The sequence below is a fragment of the Anastrepha obliqua genome, chromosome 5, assembly GCF_027943255.1.
Source record: "Anastrepha obliqua isolate idAnaObli1 chromosome 5, idAnaObli1_1.0, whole genome shotgun sequence".
NCBI lineage: Eukaryota > Metazoa > Arthropoda > Insecta > Diptera > Tephritidae > Anastrepha > Anastrepha obliqua.
In genome coordinates, this window is record NC_072896.1 from 74,029,386 (window position 1) to 74,053,536 (window position 24,151).

The 24,151-nt window shown below is 35.9% G+C and overlaps 1 protein-coding gene across 1 annotated transcript in view; it reads left to right on the forward strand.

Moving 5' to 3' along the window:
* LOC129248830 (uncharacterized) overlaps positions 1–24,151 on the forward strand; it is a 243,814-nt gene that overhangs the window by 96,492 nt on the left and 123,171 nt on the right. Inside the window, exons 5-7 of the mRNA XM_054888441.1 lie at positions 1,759–1,879; positions 9,100–9,237; positions 19,304–19,435. Coding sequence (XP_054744416.1) covers positions 1,759–1,879; positions 9,100–9,237; positions 19,304–19,435 — 391 coding nt within the window. The remainder of the gene's footprint in view (positions 1–1,758; positions 1,880–9,099; positions 9,238–19,303; positions 19,436–24,151) is intronic.

A 24,151-nucleotide genomic window follows, 5' to 3' on the forward strand; every position in this document is an offset into this window, starting at 1 on the left:
TCAGCAGAAACTGGAAATTGAAACGAAAAACTTATGATGCTACTTGTGACAATCACAGACACATATACGCTGGCCCATTTTACCAGAGACACTTTCTCTCTTGTCACGCGAGGACTTCAGATTAACCCGAAATTTATCATTGCTGATCAACCGCTTCTCCAAAAGCTTCTCATAGCCTATGAAGCTCAGTCAAGCCTTGCTTTGGAGTGTCCAATCGAACCGAAGCCAATTGGGGTCTGACATAGCGTGAACAGTCGGCTACCTCAAGGCTCCCAGTAACATATCCTATAGAACCATTGGTGCAGTACTAATAATATGGTAACAAAACTCCTTCTACATTCTCTTTCCCGTGACAAGGTGCTTAGATTCATAAAAAATCTGAGAAGTTTTCAGGGAGTAACGAGTTCCCACGCCAGCTGTATCTGCCCATTCTTTAAATACTACCTCTTGGCCTTAAATATAGGCACAATATAATTGGTACTTACACCGTTTTTGGGAGTTTAGCCGAGCTCCTCCTGTTATTTGTGGTATGCGTCTTGATGTTCATCCAACAAATGGAGGGGCCAACGGTTTTAAGTCGCCCCCGAACCACAAAGGGATTTTTGTGAGGGGCTTTTCCACGACAGAACTACTCTCGGAGATTATTACAAATACATTTTTATGTTATTAGGTGTTTTGTATTTGTTTGGGTTTCGAAGCTGTGCATTTGCCAATCATAGTCACGCACCAAAGCACTCAGCGAGGGCGGCCTTAAATGCAATGGGCAATATGTGTTATCTGGATACTTGGAACAAAGTATAAGTATAAGTATAAGTATAAGTATAAGTATAAGTATAAGTATAAGTATAAGTATAAGTATAAGTATAAGTATAAGTATAAGTATAAGTATAAGTATAAGTATAAGTATAAGTATAAGTATAAGTATAAGTATAAGTATAAGTATAAGTATAAGTATAAGTATAAGTATAAGTATAAGTATAAGTATAAGTATAAGTATAAGTATAAGTATAAGTATAAGTATAAGTATAAGTATAAGTATAAGTATAAGTATAAGTATAAGTATAAGTATAAGTATAAGTATAAGTATAAGTATAAGTATAAGTATAAGTATAAGTATAAGTATAAGTATAAGTATAAGTATAAGTATAAGTATAAGTATAAGTATAAGTATAAGTATAAGTATAAGTATAAGTATAAGTATAAGTATAAGTATAAGTATAAGTATAAGTATAAGTATAAGTATAAGTATAAGTATAAGTATAAGTATAAGTATTAGTATAAGTATAAGTATAAGTATAAGTATAAGTATAAGTATAAGTATAAGTATAAGTATAAGTATAAGTATAAGTATAAGTATAAGTATAAGTATAAGTATAAGTATAAGTATAAGTATAAGTATAAGTATAAGTATAAGTATAAGTATAAGTATAAGTATAAGTATAAGTATAAGTATAAGTATAAGTATAAGTATAAGTATAAGTATAAGTATAAGTATAAGTATAAGTATAAGTATAAGTATAAGTATAAGTATAAGTATAAGTATAAGTAAATAATAAATAAGTATACATCTACAATGCAGTTTCTACATCTATTCCGTTTTAAATTCTGTCAAACTAAATGTTAGCTTCCAATCCATGGATATTTACAGAAAATGCAAGAAATACACATCTATATTTATTTGAATTTGCCCCAACTAAGCTTATTAAAAATATCCTGATGTATGTTTATGTATGCCCCGTATGTTTTCTTCCAACATAGATGTTCCAATACAAATCTAGAAGGTGTAGTTTCCGAAATACTGAGTGCCTTGTTGAAACAATTGACTGATTTGGAGAGACACGAAGAAGATCTACGTGCTTGTCAAAGCACAAATGAGAAGGTAATTTAACTGCGGTTTCTCATATACTTGTATATTTGTACGCTATATATTTACATATGTATGTATGTTCGTTATATTTATTTGTATGCTTATTGGCATTAGAATGGCTCAAGAATTTCAAATATCTATTTGGCTTTAGAATTACCCTAGAGATATTTTAGCACGTCAGCAATTCTCATAAGACTTTTGAAAAATTGTATAAATGTATATTTATGCAAAAACGGAAAGAACACTCTGAGGCAATTAGCAACATTGCTCTTAGAAGTGAAACTACCTTTGAAGTTGGCAACACAACAACCAGTAGTTTGGCGGTCGCCAAGTATGCAATCAAGAAGCTGAAGCTGTGATTTGCGTGACTGTGGCAACTGACAAAGAATAACCATGCTCAACGCCATCTAGAAAATTCTAGCCACGATCACACAATGCAGAATCCAATATATCGAACGCTCCTTAAGCTGGATTTCGCCGTCACCGAAGCTGTGTTGACCAAGCCAACACCATTCGCATCATTGTAGAACAATCAGTTGTGTGGCGCTCCCCGCTTTAATTGCTGTTCGTCGACTTAAAGAAAGTATTCAACACAATCGAACGAGACTCAATATGGCTGGCGTTGAGCAGAAAGGGAGTTCCCACTAAGATAATCCGCCTCATCGAATCATTGACCACTAACACAGGCATAAAACAAGGTTGTCTCCTGTCGCACCTTCTCTTCGCTATCGTGCTAGTTGACGCCATGAGCAAATTTACCTTGCACAAAAGAATCGTCTTATGGAGTTTCACCATACATCTTGCGAATTCGTCGATGACATCTGCTCCTCTCTCACAAAATCACCGGCATGCAAGCGTAGGCAGACAGACTAGTCACGCTAAAATGCACTGTCAGACTGGAAGTCAATATCACCAAGACCAAAGCTATGAGAGTCATTACAATAAAGCAAGACAGGTGTCCGTTGGAATTTGTCGAAAGCTTCTGCTGCATCGCCTGCACTATAAGAAGTTGTAGAAAAGGAGTTAGTATTCAAACTGCAGCAATTCAAAAAATATTCAAACCATATTAAAATTTTTCAATAAAACTTTGAAGATTTTACTATGACTCTGCATTAATCAAATCTATCAATTGTTTCCTAATAATATTAAAATTTTGAAAACAAGAGGTACATATTTACCGCTCTACTAAGCGGGCAAAAGTAAATTAAATAAAGATGAAAATGTATGTGCTCCGATTTCTGTATCCGCTGATTTGTTATTGTACTGATGCATACTCTTTCATATAGGTATACATCCAAGTCTTCCTATTTTGCCTTTACGACAGAGCAGCTCATACGGGGTATTATATTTCCTAGTAACTTTATAAATCCCGATCATACAGAGGTGAAAGCATAAAGAAGTATCCGAACGGAGGTGATTAAAATTTAATGGAGATTTTGGGTTCAATCCCTCGAATCTCGTAAATGATAGAGAAACAGAGACATGCGTTTTTTATAAACTTCACCAGGAACCACAAATATTACTTAAATAATTTTCCTTTCGTAGATGTCCTTCACCTATTGAGCTGCCAGCTGGGTTGTTCTACCCAATCAATGGAAAGTCCGTCTTACTAATTGAAAATGCTTTGACACATTATTCCCATGTCACATACATACATAGGTATTCCATTCTTAATTAGAGCGCATGCTATTTGTTCATGTATAAATATGTAATACACTCACACGCATATATCAGCTAAAATAGTAGAATTAAATATTTAGATTGTGCATATGCGTACATTTTATATTCTGTTTGAAGAGAAATTAAGAGCAAAGCCTTCAATTAAAGCTGTGTGGTATTTTACTCCTAATGATGCTTGGGGTACAGCGGTAACTGGCCAACCGACCAAATGGTAGAGGCTAATGGCAAGGGTATTGGATTCAATTTTCGGGCGGTTGGAGAAGTCCACGCACGCAGTAGGGATGGGTCAGATAGATTACAGTGGAAGGCATAGAGAGGCAGGATAGATATTATATGGGTGGTAAGATTGAAAAATTCGGTGAAGGGTTCAGTGCCAGGTATGCTTCCAGAGCCTTAATTAGCCATTTTATCAGCTAACTCGTTCCCTGTAATACCACAATGTCGAGGCACCCAAATAAGATAAACTTTGTTGTGTGTTTTACAACACTTTCCAGTTTTGTCTTACATTCACCTACTAATTTCGAAGAGCAGCGTGGGTTAGCAAGGGCTCTTAGTGCAGCTTGACTGTCACTACAAAGAACCATCCGTCATTGGTTTTGGATCCGTCGGTGGAGAAAGTGTGTTGAAACCCCGTTAATAAGTTCTCCGGACTTAAGGGGGGAGCCTGGTTTATGAGGTCTAAAAATTGCATCTCTTTGCGATTTTTTGTTTTTTAAGGAAAAAATTAATTTAGCGCTGCAAAGTTTTTTCTATCTTTTAAGGAACATTTAAAAAGTATAAAAAAATTTTGTACTGGTTAAAATAAGTCGAAAAAATGTTTAACATAGAAATAGTAGAGCGCTGCAACGCTGGAGTTTCCAACTGGCGTACAAGATACAGCTCGTAATTATTATCTAAAGCAAAAAATTCAAATGGATTTCTAATTATCATGATTTTTTATTCTAGATAAACTAAGAAAACTAAGAAAAATTCCAAATTTCAACTTTTTGGAGGTCTTAAAAAAAAAATGCCTTCTATAAAAAAAAAATCACTTCAACTTGGTATAAAAATCTTGAAAAATATTATTTTATCTATTTTGATAGTTCAAATAGAAGACAATTTAATAGTGAAGAGAACAAGCTATGATTCATTTCAAAAGGTTCATTAGTTTTTTTTCATTCATGTACGCCAATTAAAAGAAATCATAAAAATGAAAAATCGAGTAAAGAAGATAAAATGTGTACTATAGCTGTCCGGTCACAGCGTAACACTTAACGCTCGCCTACCTTTGGCTTTGTATCTACGGAAATATTGAGAATTAGGCTCTGTAACTTTGTGTGAATATTCTGAAATATATTAGGAAATGCTTAAAACGAAAAAAAAATTGATTTTTTTTACCTTATAAACCAGACTCCCCCCTTAACCATCGATCCCTATCTGAGATCAAAACGTCTTACATCCTACTGAAGTAAGTAAGGCAGCCGATTGTCCGCTGGCATCAAGAACAGTATGCACCGCTCCGACAACTTGTGGGATACCTGATGGTGGCCAGTGTTTTTTTCGTTTCCGCAGACTTCATTTAACTTGAGCCTGTACGCCGCCTTTATCGCTTCCTTTTGAATTTGAAGGAGGGCATTAAGGGCATCGCCAGATGTCATACTTATGTGATACTCAAGCACAGACTTCTCTCACAAGGGTAACAAATATATAAAAAAAAATTGTAAGCTGAATGTTATGATCTATAGATGGAGCAGCAAGCAACAGTGAAATTGTCGTTTTCAAGGGTCTGTTTTCTACCGCAATTCTGCTTTGTATTGTGTCGTATAAGCTATTGTCGCTCTATTATCAATTGAGCTTCATTATATGTCATATAAATAAATAAATAAAACTTCATTATCTTTAAAAGTTATTTTCCTGTTTTTTCTTTTACCTCTGAAACAAAATCTAATAATCTTATAAATTATGCGTTTGGTTTGATGGCTTACTCTATAAAATAAAAGACACTCCACCAATTAACGATTAAATATTTATTAAGTCCTACCCTGAAAATCGATATTTCTTTGAAAAAAAAAGCCGAAGAACCGTGTCAACTAAGTGAAAGTACAACTGGCATACCCCAAGGGAGTATTATAGGCCCCATCCTATACTTGCTATCCTCATACGATCAACCAGCTTCTGAAGAAGCAATAGTAGAAACGATCGCGGATGACACTGCCGTACTCACAGCTGACCCCCACCCCATGTGGCTTCCCAAAAACTCCAGGATTTGATAAAATAACTCATTGGTTGAAAGAGTGGCGCATTAAGCCAAACGAGACAAAATCTTCCCAAGTCACTTTTACACTAAATACAAAACTTGCCTACTCGTTAAACTCAATAATATTATCATCCGCCAAGCAACGTCACAAAATATCTCGGCACGCATCTTGATAGCAAACTCACATGGAAAACCCATATTTTCATAAGGCTTTAAAACTCGGAAGCCTTAATTGGTTACTACATCGAAATTCCCATGTTTATCTCGAAAGTAAGCTTTCACTTTACTCAGCTATCTTCAAACGGATACGGACATATGGCATTCAACTTTGGGACACTGCAGCTAGCTCAAACTTCGAAGTACTTCAAAGATTCCAGATGAAAATCCTCAGAATGAGCTCAAACGCCCCTTATTATATCACAAATACACAAATTCTTCGTCATCTTAAGGTACCCACAATAACTGAAGAAATATGAAAATATGCTACATCACACAACACACGACTACAATCGCACTCAAACCCTCTTGTGACAGGAATAATTGCAACCAGGCTCAAGAGAAAATCTTCAAAAGACCTCATATGTTAATAAATTAGTCTAAATTATTATTTATCATAAAATTAGTAAATGGTTGCACCACTGGGTGTATTCCATAAATGTTTTTTTTATAGTTCCATTTTATTACACGGTGCTACAGTGAATCAGAACTTTTGAAGTGACATGATGAGCACTGTAGACCTAGCCGAGAACAACGCGGAACCGTGTTCAAAAAATTTTTAACAACCTCAAATTTTTTATTTATCGTTAAAACCCCGATTTTTGGTGTTTTCCGACAATTAAAAATTCGTAGCTCGTCTGCATTTTATCCGATTTCCAATCTTAAAACAGTTTTGTTGAGGTAAATGTTAGTCCTTCTGACGTACCTATGTCTTCTATTTTTCACGTTAAGCAAAAATAATCACTGATTTTTCAATACAAAACTTAAATTGTAGTTAATTTTTCAAACCTTTGCGCCTTTAACGAGATGTTGTCGATAATATTGAAATGAAAGGTTTTTTTTAGTAGAAAGTCTTATAGCTGTGTCTATTCCGAATGTAAAAAGCATTAATTTCAAATATCGATCAAAAGTGTCGAAGTAACGGATTTTTTGTAAACGGATTTTTTTGTAAAACACAAAAATCAGTGAACTGAAAGTTTTGTTCACTACTTTCATATTTGCAAATTTAATGCGGCTCCCCGTTATTATTCGCGAAATACGTGTATACTTAAGTATACGAGTATTTACTCATACCTGTGTCCATTCCGAATCTAGCAAGCATTATTTCATCAAAATTGATAAGATTTTCCAAGTGAAGAGCGTTTTTGTAGAAATAAAATAATTCTCGAGTTGAACAGAGACCGTAGAAGAATATTATAACGTAAAAAAAACTAATGCAAAAAGTAACACAATTTGCTGACTTACTTCTGCAATTTGCTGACTTACCCGGACGTAGTATTACCTAACTAAACCTCACCTAACCTAACGTTATCGAAATCAATGCAACCGTACATAGTGTGAGACAATCGAACCTATTCTGTTGCTTTTCTGCATTGCAAAAGAAAGTCATTTTAATTAGTTTGCAATGCCAACCTATCCAAGCTCGACGTAACCTTGAATAATTTATCATAATCTCACTTCACTAAATAGAACCCTGCGTAACACAATTGAACCGATTGCATTGTACTTCTATGTGTACTCGATTCAAAACATCTACAAATAAAAGATAGTCCTAAATCTCGTACAAGAACACAATAGTATTCATTTGATACTAAATGACGTTCATTTAAAGTTGCTACAATTGGAATATAAGATCTATCTACACTATGTATCTGCATTTAAATTTCCGTCACTGGATTCAGATGAATCTTCTGTCTTCTTTGTTGAAGTTTGCTCGTCTTGGATTTTTCGTAAGACTGGTTTGGAGATAGTTATAATATTCGCATACTTTATACGGTCACGAGTTTTGTAGTGATGACCTGCGATGTTAGTCTGACAAAAGTAGCAATCTTCCTGCTTGTAGATCTTCTGATAATGCCAAACCATTGGAATCGTTATCGGTAAAAGACGCGTGTCGCGTTTTTCATGTCTCCATTTTTTAATTGTAGTAGTGTACATTGAACAAATATATTCAGGTTCAAACCACTGACTTTCAATGTATGTGCGTTCAAAAAGAAGGTTATATTCTTCAACCACGGCCTTACTTTTTGGGAATTCCAAACGATGCTTTTTGTCAACAAACATTCCGCAGATGTAACAAAAATGATTACGCTTATCACACATTCTGATTTATGTTTACTTAATACACTTAGGTAAGGTTAGGTTAGGCTGGGTTAGATGCACTTATGCTAAGTTTTAATAGGTCTTGATCATTCAAGAGTGATGAATTTTCACACTCATTAAATTGTACATGCTTACCAGCAAATTGCAAACGGTTCTGCTGTGTCATGCAAGCTTTGGTTGGTCAGTTTGGATTAGGTAAGCTTGGATTATAATGAGTTTTAATATTTTAGATGTATTCATAGTTATGTAAACTGATGTCTTTCAAAATTAGCCACAATGAGCAGTAAAGCACTATTGGTCATGCGGTATTCTCTCGCAGTCTCGGTTCATCTGGATTTTTAAAAATGTGGAAAAAAACTTTTTTTTTAAATCGTAAATTTTACAGTTTTCAATGTATGAAGAGGAAAAATAGCACATTCAAGCACATTTTATTGGAGTTTAAAAATATGTTTATATTTGTGGTGCCCGTTGGAGAATAATGACCAAAAAATTCCATCACATCGAAAAAAACGTGGAAAAATTGCACAAATCAGAGCTTGTTATTGAAAATTTCTTTTGAACGTGAATCGTTCAATCTTAGAATTATATACATTCATAACGCACATTCCCCTTCCCAAAACCATATACAAATAAAAAATTGAAAATTGAAAAATAAGTTAATTATGTATTTTTACTTCATCAAAAACACCATTAATCGGTTTTTTAACAATAAATAAAAAAATTTAGGGTGTTTTGAATTTTCTAAACACAGTCTTGTGTTATACTGGTCTTGACCTAAAACGTGCACTATATCACTTGAAGAGTTCTTTCAATTTTTTTTATTTTGTTGCACCGTGTTATTAATATTACCATTTCATATTTTGTCACGAGTGACGAAGAGCAAATACAGATAGCTTTAACTTTTTTAATTATTAATATTAATCAAATATTTGAAGACCCCATTTTCTATTCAAAATCTATACATTTATTTGCTATTTACTGTTTGTTTGTCTTCTAGTCCGAACTCAGCAAATTAGACTGTCTGACCGCGTCACAATATGCACAAATCCTTTGTCGGCTGGAGAAGAAACTGGCGAAGCAGATTGGACCAGAGGAATTTCTGCAATGTAGTAGTAATGTGCTGCTGGATAAGCAGGTGAGCTTTGAAAAATATTAATTTTAAACTATTTTATTAATACTAATATACACTCGTACCTCGGCGCCCGCCATAGCCTGTATGATAAATATTAAGTGAAGGTGAGTAAGAAGTACTTAGAGTATTTCGACGATAAAATTAAAATAGTTATAACTATCCTTATGCAAATGGTTTACAGGATTTTAATAATTACCCAGAAATGGAATAAGGGTTCATATGCCTGTCCGACTGTTTCCAAAAAATTTCGTTTTCTCTCGAAGTTTAGGCCTAATAGAAAAAAAAATTTTTTTTTTTTGGGGTGAGGAATGCCTTCGCACTTACAGCTACCGTCGTCTACTGCATCGAGTGTTGTGGCCGTTAAAACAATTCCTTCTTGGGGGACACCTTCCCCCGATCTAATTTCTGCATTTTATTCACCCACGTCTGGGTCCACCATATTTGTAGCCAACTTTCATGCTATAGGGTCGTCTTCTTGTGTCTCTATCTGTGCGGCTTCGCTTCGTTGCACTGTGTCAAGGACTACATTTTTTTTCTCGATTTATCTCTTTACTGCGTTCCCGCTGTACTCGTGTTCGTGATGTTGATTATTTTGCTTAGCGCGATGTCGTCATTCTGCTCCCTCAGAGCACCTCCTTCTGCGAGCCATCTTTCACAACTAAACAACGTGTGTTCAGCATCGTCGCTCGGCGCTTCGCAGTATATGCACTTGGGATCGCTTACCTTGCCCATGAGGTATAGGCATCTTCGGAAGTATACGTGACCCAAGAGGAACTGAGTTAAGAAGTAATTCACCTCCCGGAAGTTTCTTTGGACCCATTTGCCTGTTGGTGGAATAAGTTTCGCCGCCCATCTGCCACTCGGTTCAGTGTCCCATCGGCTGCATTCAGTCTGGGCTATGTGGTCGATGAGTATCTCCACGCTGATCACAAAGACTGTAACGCCAGAGACAGTGCGGTACGCTGAGCCAAATCTGAGTGCCGCTGTACGTTTCATAGCCAAAACTAAATGAAGTCAATGCTTTACTGTTACATTCGAAACGCATTAATATTAAAGTTTTCTTCAGGGTCTTGTCTATATTTTCAGCAAATACTTCTTTATACACTAATGCTCTCATAATTAGGTCACTTTAATTTTAACAAGGTAGGTAGATGAAATGGTTAAAAGTACCACTCTGGCACTCGCCAAGTAGCACTAAAGCAGCGTTTTTTTACCATTAAGATACCTCCAACCAGAGCTATTGGTATAACGGAGAAGGTTGATGGGATTAAGTTGGAGCACTGCCCATGATGTCAAAGATAAAAGCACCCAGTAACCTTAATTGTCTAGCTGCTAAGCACGAACATTTACAGAGAAAGTCTCTGAAAGGTTCCCACAGCTTCTGCAATGAGGTCCAAATAGTAAACCTAGCTTTTCTGCATGAGCTCCAATTGTCTAATGATCGGTAAGCGCAGCTACAATGTTGGAAATTGAATGCCGAGGAGTCTCCAAGACTATCTGAGTCCTGTGTAAATAGTTCTGTGACTGAGTCCATAGAATTTCCTAATAGCACAAAAAGAAATGGAGCTTCATCTGGTATGTGCTTTCCTGAGAAACAAGTTTTGCAATTCACCTTTAACGGCAGTAAGGGGGATGCCAATGATCAGATGTGAGATCTCTGAGAACAATTGAATCGACGCCTTTTCATTTCATTTCCCTCGATGCTCCTACCTCCTGGAATAAGGATCAGAGAAATGTTACCTGCCCATCCAAGTTATTGGGTCTCCTCCTAACAGGAGTTGAATAGCTTAGATCTTTACCATGGCGCTATCAGAGCCATGATCGGGGCTTGACTATCGAAAAAAATTATGATATCTTTCTCGCTCCTGTGTGTTATAAGCATTCTGCGTGCTTGGAGGATCGTAAACTTCTGCCTGAAAAATACAAGCAATATTGGGCAATTTCAAGGAAATAGATAAATAAACTGATTTAGAGAAAACCCTTGCTCCTACTTCCGCTCCCATCTAGGCGCCATCAGTGATGGCAGAGGTATAACCCTCGGTACAGATTCTCCCCTCGATCCAAACCTGCGTATTTGAAAAGATTGTCATGACACGACCTTCAAACTCTAGTTTGCAGGTAAAGATATCTATACGAAGTTCAACGAAATACTGTGTTAACTGCTCAAAAATGATACCATGTCCCTAGAGAGATTGCCTCCGGAGGCCAACATCCTTTAACCTGATTGCACTTTGAGCAGCAACTTTGTACAATATCCACAGTATTTTTCACGGAATTTTATTTTTTTATAGTAATTTTTTTATAGTAATTGGCGCGTACACCCGTTTTGGGTGTTTGGATGTTTGAAGTAAAATTATCAGTAAAATGTAACAAATTTCAAAAATTTGTCAGTAAGTTTTTCGACATTTGAATGAGAATCTCTAGAAAACATATGGATATACAGTTTTACAGCCTAATCAATTTTAGTGCAATAAAGTGTAAGCTTCAAATTGCTCAAAAATCGCGTTGATTTTTGACAATATTTTTGCATGCGATATTTAGCTTTTTTTTTAATATAAAATACTTCAAACACTCGACTCTCCGAAGGCCAATTCTGCGAGTAAAACCTTCGCCATTACCCCAGATATGCTCCAAAGTATTATAAAAAATTCAGAAAAGAGTTCACTGGAAATGGTGACCACCTTCTCGATTTTTTTGATGGTCATTGACCCAATAAGTTACATTATAGCACAAAAACTTTTAAACGAAGGAAACCGAAATTGATGCATTTTTCACTAAATTATTCATACCATATTTCAAATGTGTCAAGAATAGATGGAGCACTGCCTATGTAGGAGTAAGTACAAGTATTAGGGCTGATTTTACTAAGGGAATGGCTTCCTTATGCACTTACATATGTATGTACATATGAATATGTAAGTTTATTATTTTGATCAATTCCATAATTCTACTAAACAATAACATACCTTGTCTTTGGAAAATTGAATTTATGCAAATTTACGCACTAACACCTGCACTGGGTAAGAATTTGCATACCGCGCAGGAAAAAAAATAGATTCAATGACGAAAATACGTGCTACAGAATTATATATCGTAGTTCCAACTGCGAACACTGTTATATTGCAAGGTTGTCGCCCCCGACAAAGTGGGGCAAAATTAATCACCCTCTCAGAAAATTTAGAATTTTCGCAAATCGAGTCGTACGTAAATCAGAAAAACAATGGAGCACGTGCGAGGTAAAAATAAAGATTTCCATCACTCAAAATCATAAAAAAGTTATTCAGAAATGAGATTGGCTGATTAATTTTGTGCCACCTTGTATTAGGTCACATTCGAATTTCAATAAAGCGTAAATCAACAAATTTAAAAATTACGCTGTTTTAGCAAGTTTTAGAGTTACACAAGAAAACAGCCAAGAGACACGTAAATTTAGTTTTGGGTCGTAAATTACCGATCTGTATTCTCTTTTTCTGGATCAGGTAATTTTCTCAAAATATACCGATTTTCAGTTTACATTGCCTATCAAGCGGTTTATAAATTATTTGTGAAAGGGAAAATAAACGACACTCTGCTGGCAGATTTCAATTGGTCGTTTATAGCCGAAAAATAAAAAAGCAAATCTAATAAAATTCCAAAGCAGTGAACGCAAAACCTGTTTCTTATTCGAGAAAGTTAAGTTAAAAGGGCTCAGAATTAGAAAAATTTACTTTAAAATGAAAATGCACAGCCTTCTGTTTCAGGTTTGAGTTCTGAAAAAATCTTAGTTTCAAAAGAGACTCAGACTTTTTTCTTTAAAAAATAGTCGATAAATCGCTTGGAAGACAACGTACAATTAATGCACCAGTACGGAATATAGTACAAATCCGTAGTCTACGACCCAAAATTAAATTTACACGTCTCGGCTTTTTTGTGAGTCCATTGAAATATAAAAATTTAAAAACAGGAAATAAAAACCAAACATTTACTAACTTTTCGCGAGAATCGCTTTGCTCCTGAATGGTTCACCCCATCTGTCAAATTTAGTACAACGCGAACTAGTCATAGTTCCAAGCGCCCTTAAGACGCACCAGTTCAGTGCAGGTGGATTCCTGCAGGGTAATTCCCAAACTATTTGTCCAAATATGTGCCTTGAATCAGTCCACATGACTGCATTCAATAATTTTTTTGAATTCAACATGAAAAAGGTTCGATTTGTGCAATAACTGAAACTTTCATGCGAATTTCACTGCCGCATTGATTGAATTTCTCTTTTGGAATTTACTTGCAGCTGCCACTTTATTGAGAAATGTAAGAGTTGGGTAAATGGATGTATGGAATGAGAGGCTCAAAGAACTGTATGAAACATATTTTTTGCCATCAGACTATAAGTTCAAGAAGACATAAATCTTGTCTAAAGAAGAGAATTCTTGCAATGACTTGTTAGAATAAATTATACAAGAATTGACTTTTGGTACATTCTTCAAGAGAGTCTGACTGAAATTGACTGAGAAGGTATGCCATATTTCATCGCACGATTACTTTGTGAGTGAGACAATATTTTGTCCATAAATCTATTTTGAGGCAAATGTGTTTCATAAAAGTAGGCCCTCAAAAAAAAAAAGGTTTTGGTTTTCCCCAGCAACTTAAATTGGGTTTACCAAAGCATTTAAAGCTTAAAATTTAAATTTCTCATAAAGTTTTTAAGATAATACTAAATAACAACTGTGTCTTAGAAGCATAACATTTTGAATATATTCAACATTTTATTGTCTAAAACGCGCTCCCATTTAATGTTTTCCAACAACTACAGCCAGCGTTCGGCGATTTAATTTTTAAGAAGGGGCATCTGTTGTGAGCTACCTCAAGGGGAAAAATTTATTTTAATAACCCTCGGTGTGGCAGCCGAAAAACGAGAAAGCGATACAACAATTATGAAAAAGGAAGAACTGCAGAATATCTGAGCCTTTTTGTTTCTAAATATCACAATTCTATGCATGGAAGTTTTCTTAATTTCACCTCAGGGTTTCGCCTGAGTTTCTTGCATTGATCAGAGAGTAAGTCCGATCAGTTTTCTCCTTGCAATGTCTGCGCGATTTGGGGTGAAATATAATACTGGGCAACCATTTTTAAAGATTAATGGTACTTTAAACCAGTTTACGCACGGCTCGGTATTCGTCGTCTATTCTGCAGATGATCTAAGGCTACAAAAACTATTAATTTCAATAGTTGTGTTAGTCCTAACACAGGTCGTGCTGGGTTACTCAACATAGGTTAGGTTAAGGAAAGTAGCTGTGCTTCGAAGCAGTTAGAGGCCCTTTGTGATACCACCGGAACTATCATATCCTTACTCTACTTGGTACTCTCTAAGCCATCGCTTTTAAAAAGCTGGCTATACTAGCTAATTTAAGATTCGGAACATCCGCAATGTTGTCCAGAAAAGCGAAACCGAGCAATCTCAACCATCTTCTAGACATGCACCCGCATAGAAGGTGTTCGACAGTCTATTCGTCTTCTATATCCTGACATCTTCTGCAACAGTCATTGGATGGTGGAATTAATCTACTGGCATGTCTTCCTATTAGACAGTGTCCAGATAGAACACCTACTACGATTCTTAAATCCTCCCAACTTAATTTAAATAGACTTTTAGTGCGACCTATCCGCTCACGGCCACCCAATCGGGCCACGCTTTTCTTACATATAGCGCAGGTCTTTAACTGTTTCCAGCTGGAATTTGCAACAGTAATGGTGTGTCTGACTTTTCAAAGTCTACATGTGTTCAAGGGCATGGATACGTTGATTTTGTCCTAACTAATTTGGAGCGAAAAGGCCAATCTAGCTAACTCATCTGCCTCTAATGTTACTATGATCCTGGCGTGACTCAACATAACTTATTTCATCTCTGTATTCAGTTAGTAAAATATTCAAGTAAACCAAATAACCGTCGAAGTCTCGTGGCAAGGTGGCACGGAGACAAGAGGCCTAATTATCGATTGCTTAGCTGCATGCATCAGACTGAATTTGAGTATTGGCCAGAATTTTGCTCGCTTGAATGGCGAAGGTCAATTGCATCATATTGGATTCAACTTTTGAAAACAAATCAACAAGTCTAATAATTCATTGTTGATAAACAATTTACATCACTCTCATATATTACAGCGCTCTAACTTATCCTTTAAGTTAGATTAAGGTGGTTGCCATGAGGAAGAAGAGAGGCCCACTTTGGCCTGTAGCCCATTTTGATACCACTTTAAATATCGAACCTTAAAAAACTCCTGCCTTACTTATCCTTATTTAAACAAATCTGTACGTTATGTGGACCGCGCCCTTTGTGTCAGTAGGGCGGGAAGAGGATAATCGAAGTTATTTTCCAGTACTATACAGGATCTCTCAATGCCCAGCAATTCCAAATGGAAGATTATATCGAAATGAAAAAGTGGAATCGAGAGTGATATATTTAGTACTTCGGAAAACGGCCACTCACTGGCAAATACCTGGCATTCTCAGCTCTGCCGTAAAAGCAAAATATTTTAATCCTACATTATTTCTTCTTTCATCTTCTGCAAAAATAAGTATTTTTTGTAAAGTTTTCTATAACGGAGAGTTTACATAAAAGAAGTGCATTAGCGAAGTGAAAATTGTGACTTTCTTATATGTACGAGTATATGCAAATGTAGCTTAAAGCTAAAAAGCAAAATAGAAAGAAAATTCATCCAAAAAGAAAATTGCTTGGAAGTCCTCTACCACCTTAACCTCTAAATTCTCTGTTTCAAATGCAACACAACAACAAATCAGTAGATTTAGAAATTAAAGAGCAGAATTTTTCATCATTGCTGTGCTCGCTTATCCCGCTTAGTGGAGTTTGGCACACAACAGCAACAGGCACAGAAAATACTTCTGAAGAGGGTTGCCATCTGTTAAAAAAAATTTTAAATTAAATTGGAGACATAAATGAAATACTAAAAAATGGGTAGCAAATCAAAAAGTTTCAAAAAAGCGCAACATAGAAATATTTGTGAAGAGCGTTGCCGCCTGTTTGAAAATTTTAAATAATTAGACTAAGAAAATGAATGAATATTACAAAACAGGTATCAAACCAAAGAGTTTCAAAGAAGCTAAATATGAAAATTATTTTTCTTGAGGGACTGCCGTCTGTTTAAAAAATTTAATTAAATTTATTTAATAATATAAAAGAAATATTACAATATAGGTGTCCAACTAAAATGGTTTATAGAGGCTTAATATTTTAAATTTTTTGAGGACTTCCACTTGTTTGGAAAATTTTGAAGTGAAACTTCCTAGGCGTCGTTGGACGAGCGAGCATGGAGAGTACAATTCAAGACCATGCAACGTTTTGGGCATTTTCGTTTCGCGAGAGAGAAAAAAGATATAACGTAGAGGAAAAGGAGAGAGAGAGCTATACCTTATATATAGGTATTTGATGATGACTTTTTGTTGAACAGTACAATAGTTGAAACTGTTTGGCACCACCCCGACTATTTCAGACTGTTCAGCACCATGGCAACTAGACTTATGGCCGCTACGGATGCGCCTATTAATGCATTTTGTTCTTGTAGTCGCTAGACTTAGAATTTTAGTTTTGGAAACATACGCATGCAGAGGCATAAAGTGAGTGTATGCGGTTATATGTACATACATATGTATATATAATATGAATACGCATTGTTTTGCTTAGAATAGAAACATCTACGCACATACATTGTCCCACCATATGTATTCATATATGCATACATACATGCGTATATATAAACGCATAAGATTTAGATGAGATTTTTGCATACGCACATATATTAGATATATGTTTGCATATGTTTGTCTATTTGCTCTTGATTTTTTTGTAAATCTTGTCTATTTGAATTCTCTGCAAATGTTGTGAATTTATTTAGATATGTATTCTTTCTCTCTCTCTCTCTCTCTCTCATTCTCTCTCGAGTCTCTCCCTCTTTCTTTGCCTGCCTTGAAAGTTTCACTTCTGTTATGTATACTACGCTACACGCACTTTTTTGTTTAATTAATATGAGCAGTTAGACGAAATATTAAAAAACGAGCATCAAACCAAGGAGTTCCGTAAAAGCTCAATATGGAAAATATTTCTGAAAGTGAGCTGCCATTTGTAAAAAATTTTTTTTGGCCGAGCTCCTCCTCCTATTTGTGGTGTGCGTCTTGGTGTTGTTCCACAAATGGAGGGACCTACAGTTTCAAGCCGACTCCGAACGGCAGATATTTTTATGAGGAGCTTTTTCATGGCAGAAATACACTCGGAGGTTTGCCATTGCCTGCCGAGGGGCGACCGCTATTAGAAAAATGTTTTTACTAATTTTGCTTTCACCGAGATTCCAACCAAAGACCTCTAAGTGAATTCCGAATGGTGATCACGTACCAACCCATTCGGCTACGGCGGCCGAAAAAAAATTTAATTGCATTAAATTGAGGAAAAGTTTTAATGTGAGCATCAAATGAAAGGTTTTTAAAAAATCCCTGATTTCTAAATATTTTCCAATAGGGCTGTCACCTATTTACTACCCAAAAGTCTAAACTCCAAATATTAAAATTTAAGGTAATACTGCTTGTTGGGTCTCAAACGAAATGTGTTTCAGAAAGTTTTTGTAGAAAATTTTTCGAAAGGTTGATACTTATCCAAACGCCAAACACCTAAAAAATGGAAATGAAGAAAAGCTGTCTCATTCATAAATTTGTATACCTTCAAATTTTTTACGGAGAGTTTTTAGTAACTAAGAAATTTAGTTAATGCAGAATGAGAGTAAACATCTCAAAGTTTCATATCAAGAAAATAGTACTCCAATCGATTTTGGTTGTTTGAAAATTAATTTGATGATTTTTTGACACATTTTGGCGAATAAGTTCATACTTTTGTAACTTTTTGCAATTTATGTTTGAAAAAAACACTATGAAAATTGTAGCATTATGCGCGTGCGTATTAGCGCAATTTACATATTTTAAAACTTCACTTTATAAGTCATAGATATGTGCAAATTAATGGGAGTTACCAGTACCCAAGAATAAAACAAATTTTTGCCCGCAACTGAAAAACCCCATTCGAAAGAGCAACACAGTCCCCAATTATCTCTTCAACTGCTCTTTTCGAATAACTACGGAACTTTGTGTGCACCGTGCAGCATAGTTACCCACACACACACACACACTTTGTTTTTTTGGATGTGGATTACCCAATATTACGCAAGCTCCTTTGCTTTACCTACAACTACTAGGAAACTCCTTGCTATGTGTAAACGACTGTGTACGTTTTTGTAATCGCACACACAACCTTTCACCAAACGCAATTAATAACTCTTTTAGGTCTTTATCTCTCAGCAACTGGTGCGTAAGAGGACTCGTATGTGAATGTACGTGTGCGTTGCTGAAAGGAAAATTTAATTAAAAGCGGCAATGTAAATTTAAGACTGCTTACGTAATTCGCAACCAATCAGAAATGCATTTGAGTCCGACTACAGTGCCTTATCTGTTGCTCTCGTATTTATTTGAATTTATTTATATTTTTTTAATTAATATACATTTTTTTCTTATTCTGTATAATTCGAATGCAATCTGATTAAAGTGGCGGCCTCCTTTCGAACGCAACAGATACATCCCCAATACACTTTTTAATTAAAAGAATTACAAATTTATAACCGTTCGTTGTCACTTCATTTAAATTCACATACGAATATGGACCAACGCGTTACACACTCACACACGCACAGGAAGAGTAAGACCGCCAATTCGCAATGAAAGGCTGCTTTTGGTGTTTGCAGTGCGGTGTAACTTTGTTGTCTACTTGTTTGGCACGTGCGTCTGTGTGTATGCGTTCAAGTGAGTTCAAGTCGGAGTCAGCATCGTCATCGGATTCAGTGAATCAGAGTCCAGAGAGCGTGTAAAATGAACTTATTTGCTATTCTTCTTTACAATGCCTTTTCCGGTATTATGGTGCTTCATGGCTGCCTATTTTCATTCTACTTATACATTTGTACATACATACGTAAGTTTATGTATTTGCACATTTTTATTCCGTGTATGCTTTCTTTCTTTTCTACTTTTTGATGCTATGCAGAAAAAATGGGACCAACCGAGCACGTCAGGCGGTCCGCCCGGTGTACAGGATCCGAAGAAAACGTGCAATTTGGAAACGTATCTGGACTGGTCGGCACGTTTGCGCCTATTCGTGTGCAATGAAATATTACAGGTAAGTCACTTGCCCATTATAAGTAGTTGGAAGAAATAAAAGCTGGCAGTAAAGATGGTAAGTTTCGAAACTATGACAAAACGGGATTCTGTAATGATAAATAGAAGGGGGGTTTTTTAATAAGTATTCGGAAATTTAAAATAGAAAACTTACCATAGCGTACATTTTTTGTACACTTTAGTGGAAATGAAGGCAAGGAAAGAAATGTTTGGTCAAGTACAGCCCTGTTTGTACCACAAACAGCGTTTATGAGTTATTGTATTTGTTGAATACTGCTGAGGCTGTAGGCCTTGTACACTTCACTCGTAATAGACTTAAATATTTCATATTTTTTTGATTATCATCCACAATTTAAACTCTTATTTTTTATTTTCATGAGTTAAGTAATCAAAACGTATACTAAGCCTACTTATAACAAGGCATTTGTTTCCATTTGGCTACAAATACTACACTACACCGGCTACACTTGCCATATCTCAGCATCTTTTCACCCTTATATTCTGGAATACATTTTTCGTTCTAATACATTCTGTCAAAAGAGTACCGGAAATTGTTCAATAAAACTCAAAATAATTGTTCAACCATCAAAATTTATTTTGTCGCCTTTGCTCCATTCGAAGCAATAGCCATATGCCAGCGATTAGTCCAGTCATTAAAGCAACTTTTAAACTCCTTTGAAGAGATCTTCTTCAGCTCCTTCAGCGAGTTCTCCTTAATGGCCCCTATCGACCGTAGAACCATTTGGAATGAATTCCGAGTGCGCTACACCATGACACTCAAAGAAAACGAGTACCATTACTTTCACTTTGGACCGACTTTGTCGTGGTTTTTTGGGTTTCGGCTCAATTTGTCAAACTCATATACCCACGTTTCATCACCTGTTATGATGCGCTGGATAAACGTTGGATCCAAATTCACTTATTCACTTGCTCAAGTATGTATTCAGCCACCTTATTCCAATGAATTTTCTCAAAGAAATTCAACTCTCTTGGAATGAGTCAAGCAGCCACGCGTCTCATTCCCAATTGATATAAAATGTTGCGCATTGAATCGCGAACTACCTCTCTCAAACTTAAATGATGGTTTTCCAGCACCATTTCCTTGACTTTGTCGACGTTTTCCTCCGTTGAAGACGTTGATGGGTGACCAAATCGGGGCAAATCTTCCACGACTTTTTAGCCCTATGCAAAAGCCTTATACCACTCGTAGACCCTTGGTTTTGATAAATCACACTCACCATAGACTTTCGGCAACATTTTCAACGATTCGGCACACGAAATCCCGTTCAAAACACAAAATTTAAGACAAATTCTTTGTTCGATATTTTTGTCCATAGTGAAAATCGCAGAGCACACCTGCAGTTGACTGATATAATTAAATACCAAAAATAAGATAATTCACAGATCACGCTTTAACTCTGGGACTCTAGAGAGGACAATTGTATCAACATTCCAGCAAAAAAAATTAGACATGTGTGTAACGCGCGCTTTTTAAATTAACAATTCCTGATATTTTTCGACAGAATGTATAGAGTCGTTCTACATTACAAATCGGGCTGTCTTTAGTGAGTATTGTATTTCAGCATTTTCTTTTCTGTGCCAATGTTGATTGTATTTACACCAAATTTTTTTATTTGAATCGAAGGTGGTGCATTGTCTCACTCGATGATGTTCAATCTGAATCGTTCTTAGCAACTTCTGGCGTACCCAAAAGTAGCATTCTGGGTTCATTGCTGTTTATTCCGTTTATGACATTCTTGCTTTTCATTCGGCAACTTTCTACTATACGCCGACGGTCTGAAGATTCATTCAATCGTTAAGAATACCGCAGATGAAATTCCAATCCGAACTAGATGAATTATATTCATGATTCTTGAGATCACAACTTTCATTCAATATGAAAAAACTGCTCCCATGTTTATTTTTCAAAATCACGTAATTTATTGAAAACTCAGTACAACTTCTCTGGAGGTAACTTGCAATACCTTCAGGAATTCAAGGATCTGGGCGTTATTTTTTTAATTAAATTTTCATTCATCAGTCATATTAACTTCATCATTTCAAATGCTTTTCCTATGCTTGGTTTTGTGCGGCGTACTGTCACTGAATTTTCCGATCCGATAAAACTGCTTTACACCACTTTTGTTCGCTCTCATCTGAAGTAACCTGCAATAATATGGCTCCCTTTCCATCAGTTCTATTTTGATATGATTGCACTTCTGGGATCCTATATCTTCGTATAGTGCACTGCTCAGTTTGAAATCGGTCGACATAGTCAATATTATCTATAACTTTTATTTTTTGTATTATCCAAGAAATTCAACATAAAATTGCGTAACTTCAGCAATTTCTTAATAATAAAGGTTTATTTATTGTAAAAGAAACCCGGAGCTAGTATACTTTTGTATATAAATTTGGCTATACAAAAGGTGCTACAGTCCTTTGCACGGCTCTTTTTGCTAAGTGTAATTTTCCCAGAAGAAGAAGAGAATTTTCTCAGATTCCGCTGCAGAGCAAGTGACAGTAATAGTGTGCAAGAAGAACCACATAAGGTGGTTTTTTTAGAGGTTAGGTTTTCAAGATGAAATAAAAGCGACTTCACATAGCCCCACAAGAAATAGTCCAGCGGTGTAATATCGCACGATCTTGGAGGCCACGGCGCGAGATAATGCGCTCACCAAAAGTTTCCTTCAATAAATCGATTGTTGCGTTGGCTGTATGTAGCGCCGTCTTGTTGGAATCAAAGGTCGTCCACATCAACATCGTCCAATTCAGGCACGAAAAAGTCATTAATCATGGCTCTATAGCGCTCTCCATTGACTGTAACATTATGGCCGGCTTCATTTTTAAAGAAATATGGACCAATGATTCCCTCTGCCCATAGAGCACACCAAACAGTGACTTTTTGAGGATGTAACGGCGTCTCAGCAATGGCTTGTGGATTATGTTCACTCCAAATGCGACAATTTTGCTTATTGACATACCCATTCAACAAAAAGTGAGCTTCATCGCTGAACAAAATTTTCTTCGATGCGTCGCGCGAACCGAACCATTATTTTCGTAATAAATTTGCACGATTTGCAAACGTTGTTCAGGTGTAAGTCTATTCATTATGAAATGGCAAACCAAACTGAGCATAAATCAAGTGACAGCTGTCAAAAAGACCATCTACGAAAAAAGTAGTGCCAACTTGAAAACCTAACCTCTAAAAAAAACACCCTATAAAAGCTACTTCTTGACAAAAAGATGGAAAATATCAAAATTCAGTCTTCATTTGCTCATTTAAGATCATTTAATTAAAAAAAAAACAAGTTTTTAAGTGATTTTCCTGAATAGTCGAAAAAATTTACAAAATGATGTACGAGGTGGCGTACAATTAATCACCCTATCGGAAATATCAAAATAAGGATTTCATTGGACTTTAGACGTAAATTTAACATATTTCTATTAGAGCTAACGACCTGGGCTTCCAGGTAGATTCCTAAAATTTAAATATATATCGATTGATGGATACAACCTTTTAAAAAGGATCTTAGCACAGAACGAAAAAAATACTTTAAAAACCTACACCTTCGGTTGGGCACCTCGGTTCATTGCAAATAGGTACAAAGCATTGCCAATGCTATGGCATCACATGTTGCAAAAGAGAGCAAAGGTCCATCGACTTGTTGGCTGTTTTGATGTGAGATGTGAGACCATTTGATCCATGCAATCGACGTCTGCTTTGTATGCACTATAATAAATAATGGGCGATGGTTTTTTTGCTTCGTCTTTAACATCTTTGGCATAATGAACGATGGAAAGTAAATTAACCACTCTTTTCTTTTTTTGTACAGCTATGTGCTGATTGTGTTTCATGAAAAGCAAACAATGAGGAAAGCACTGGACGAGATTGGTTCTTTTATAATAGATTTCTGATGGAATGCAGCTTTTATTGGAGAATCTGAAGCTAACTGATGAAACGTTTTGTATTTGCAAGGAGACGAAACTTTTTAACGACCTTGTCGAACACATTGGTCCTTGCAAACATCGAAAATCGTATGAAAAATCCAGCCGTTATTTCTATTCACTACTCGTTTAGCTTTGGAATTATTATATTTTTCAGATTTTCGTCTTTGTCTACAAGGATGAGAAAGGCTTCCTCGAAAAACTCGTATCTATTGTAAATACATAGAGTTCTAGTCAGACACGGGTGCCCAACCGAAGGCTTTAAAAGGGGCATCCAACGAAGGATTAAGTTTGAAAGTGTTGCATTTTATTATTTCTATGCTTGCTCAATGAAACGGCTCATGTCGTACTGCACCAATAAAGCAAATATATCAATAAATAAATAGTTATAAAAAAAACTGCCTCATCTCTTCGAAAACTCATGCAGTTTTAGGTAATTGATTAACATCAACGAACATCTGTAAAGTGTTAATAAATTTCGGGATCAACATCCACAAAGTACTTCAACTGCGGGAGCACCAAATATTCTACGTACGAGTATGTGTGCATGTTGTTGTAGGTATATTTGCATAAGTGAATGAGGTGAATTGACACAAACCTGTATTGTAGTGCACTTATTGGAGTACTCGTATGGCTGCATGAGTGAGGTTGTGTGCATGAAATCAGCTGGGAGTACAGGTAAATTAACAGTTTCTACAATTTCCGTGCCTTTACGACTGATGAATGAGCTTAACATGGTCGTAGGCTAAAATGTTGCTTGGCATGGAAA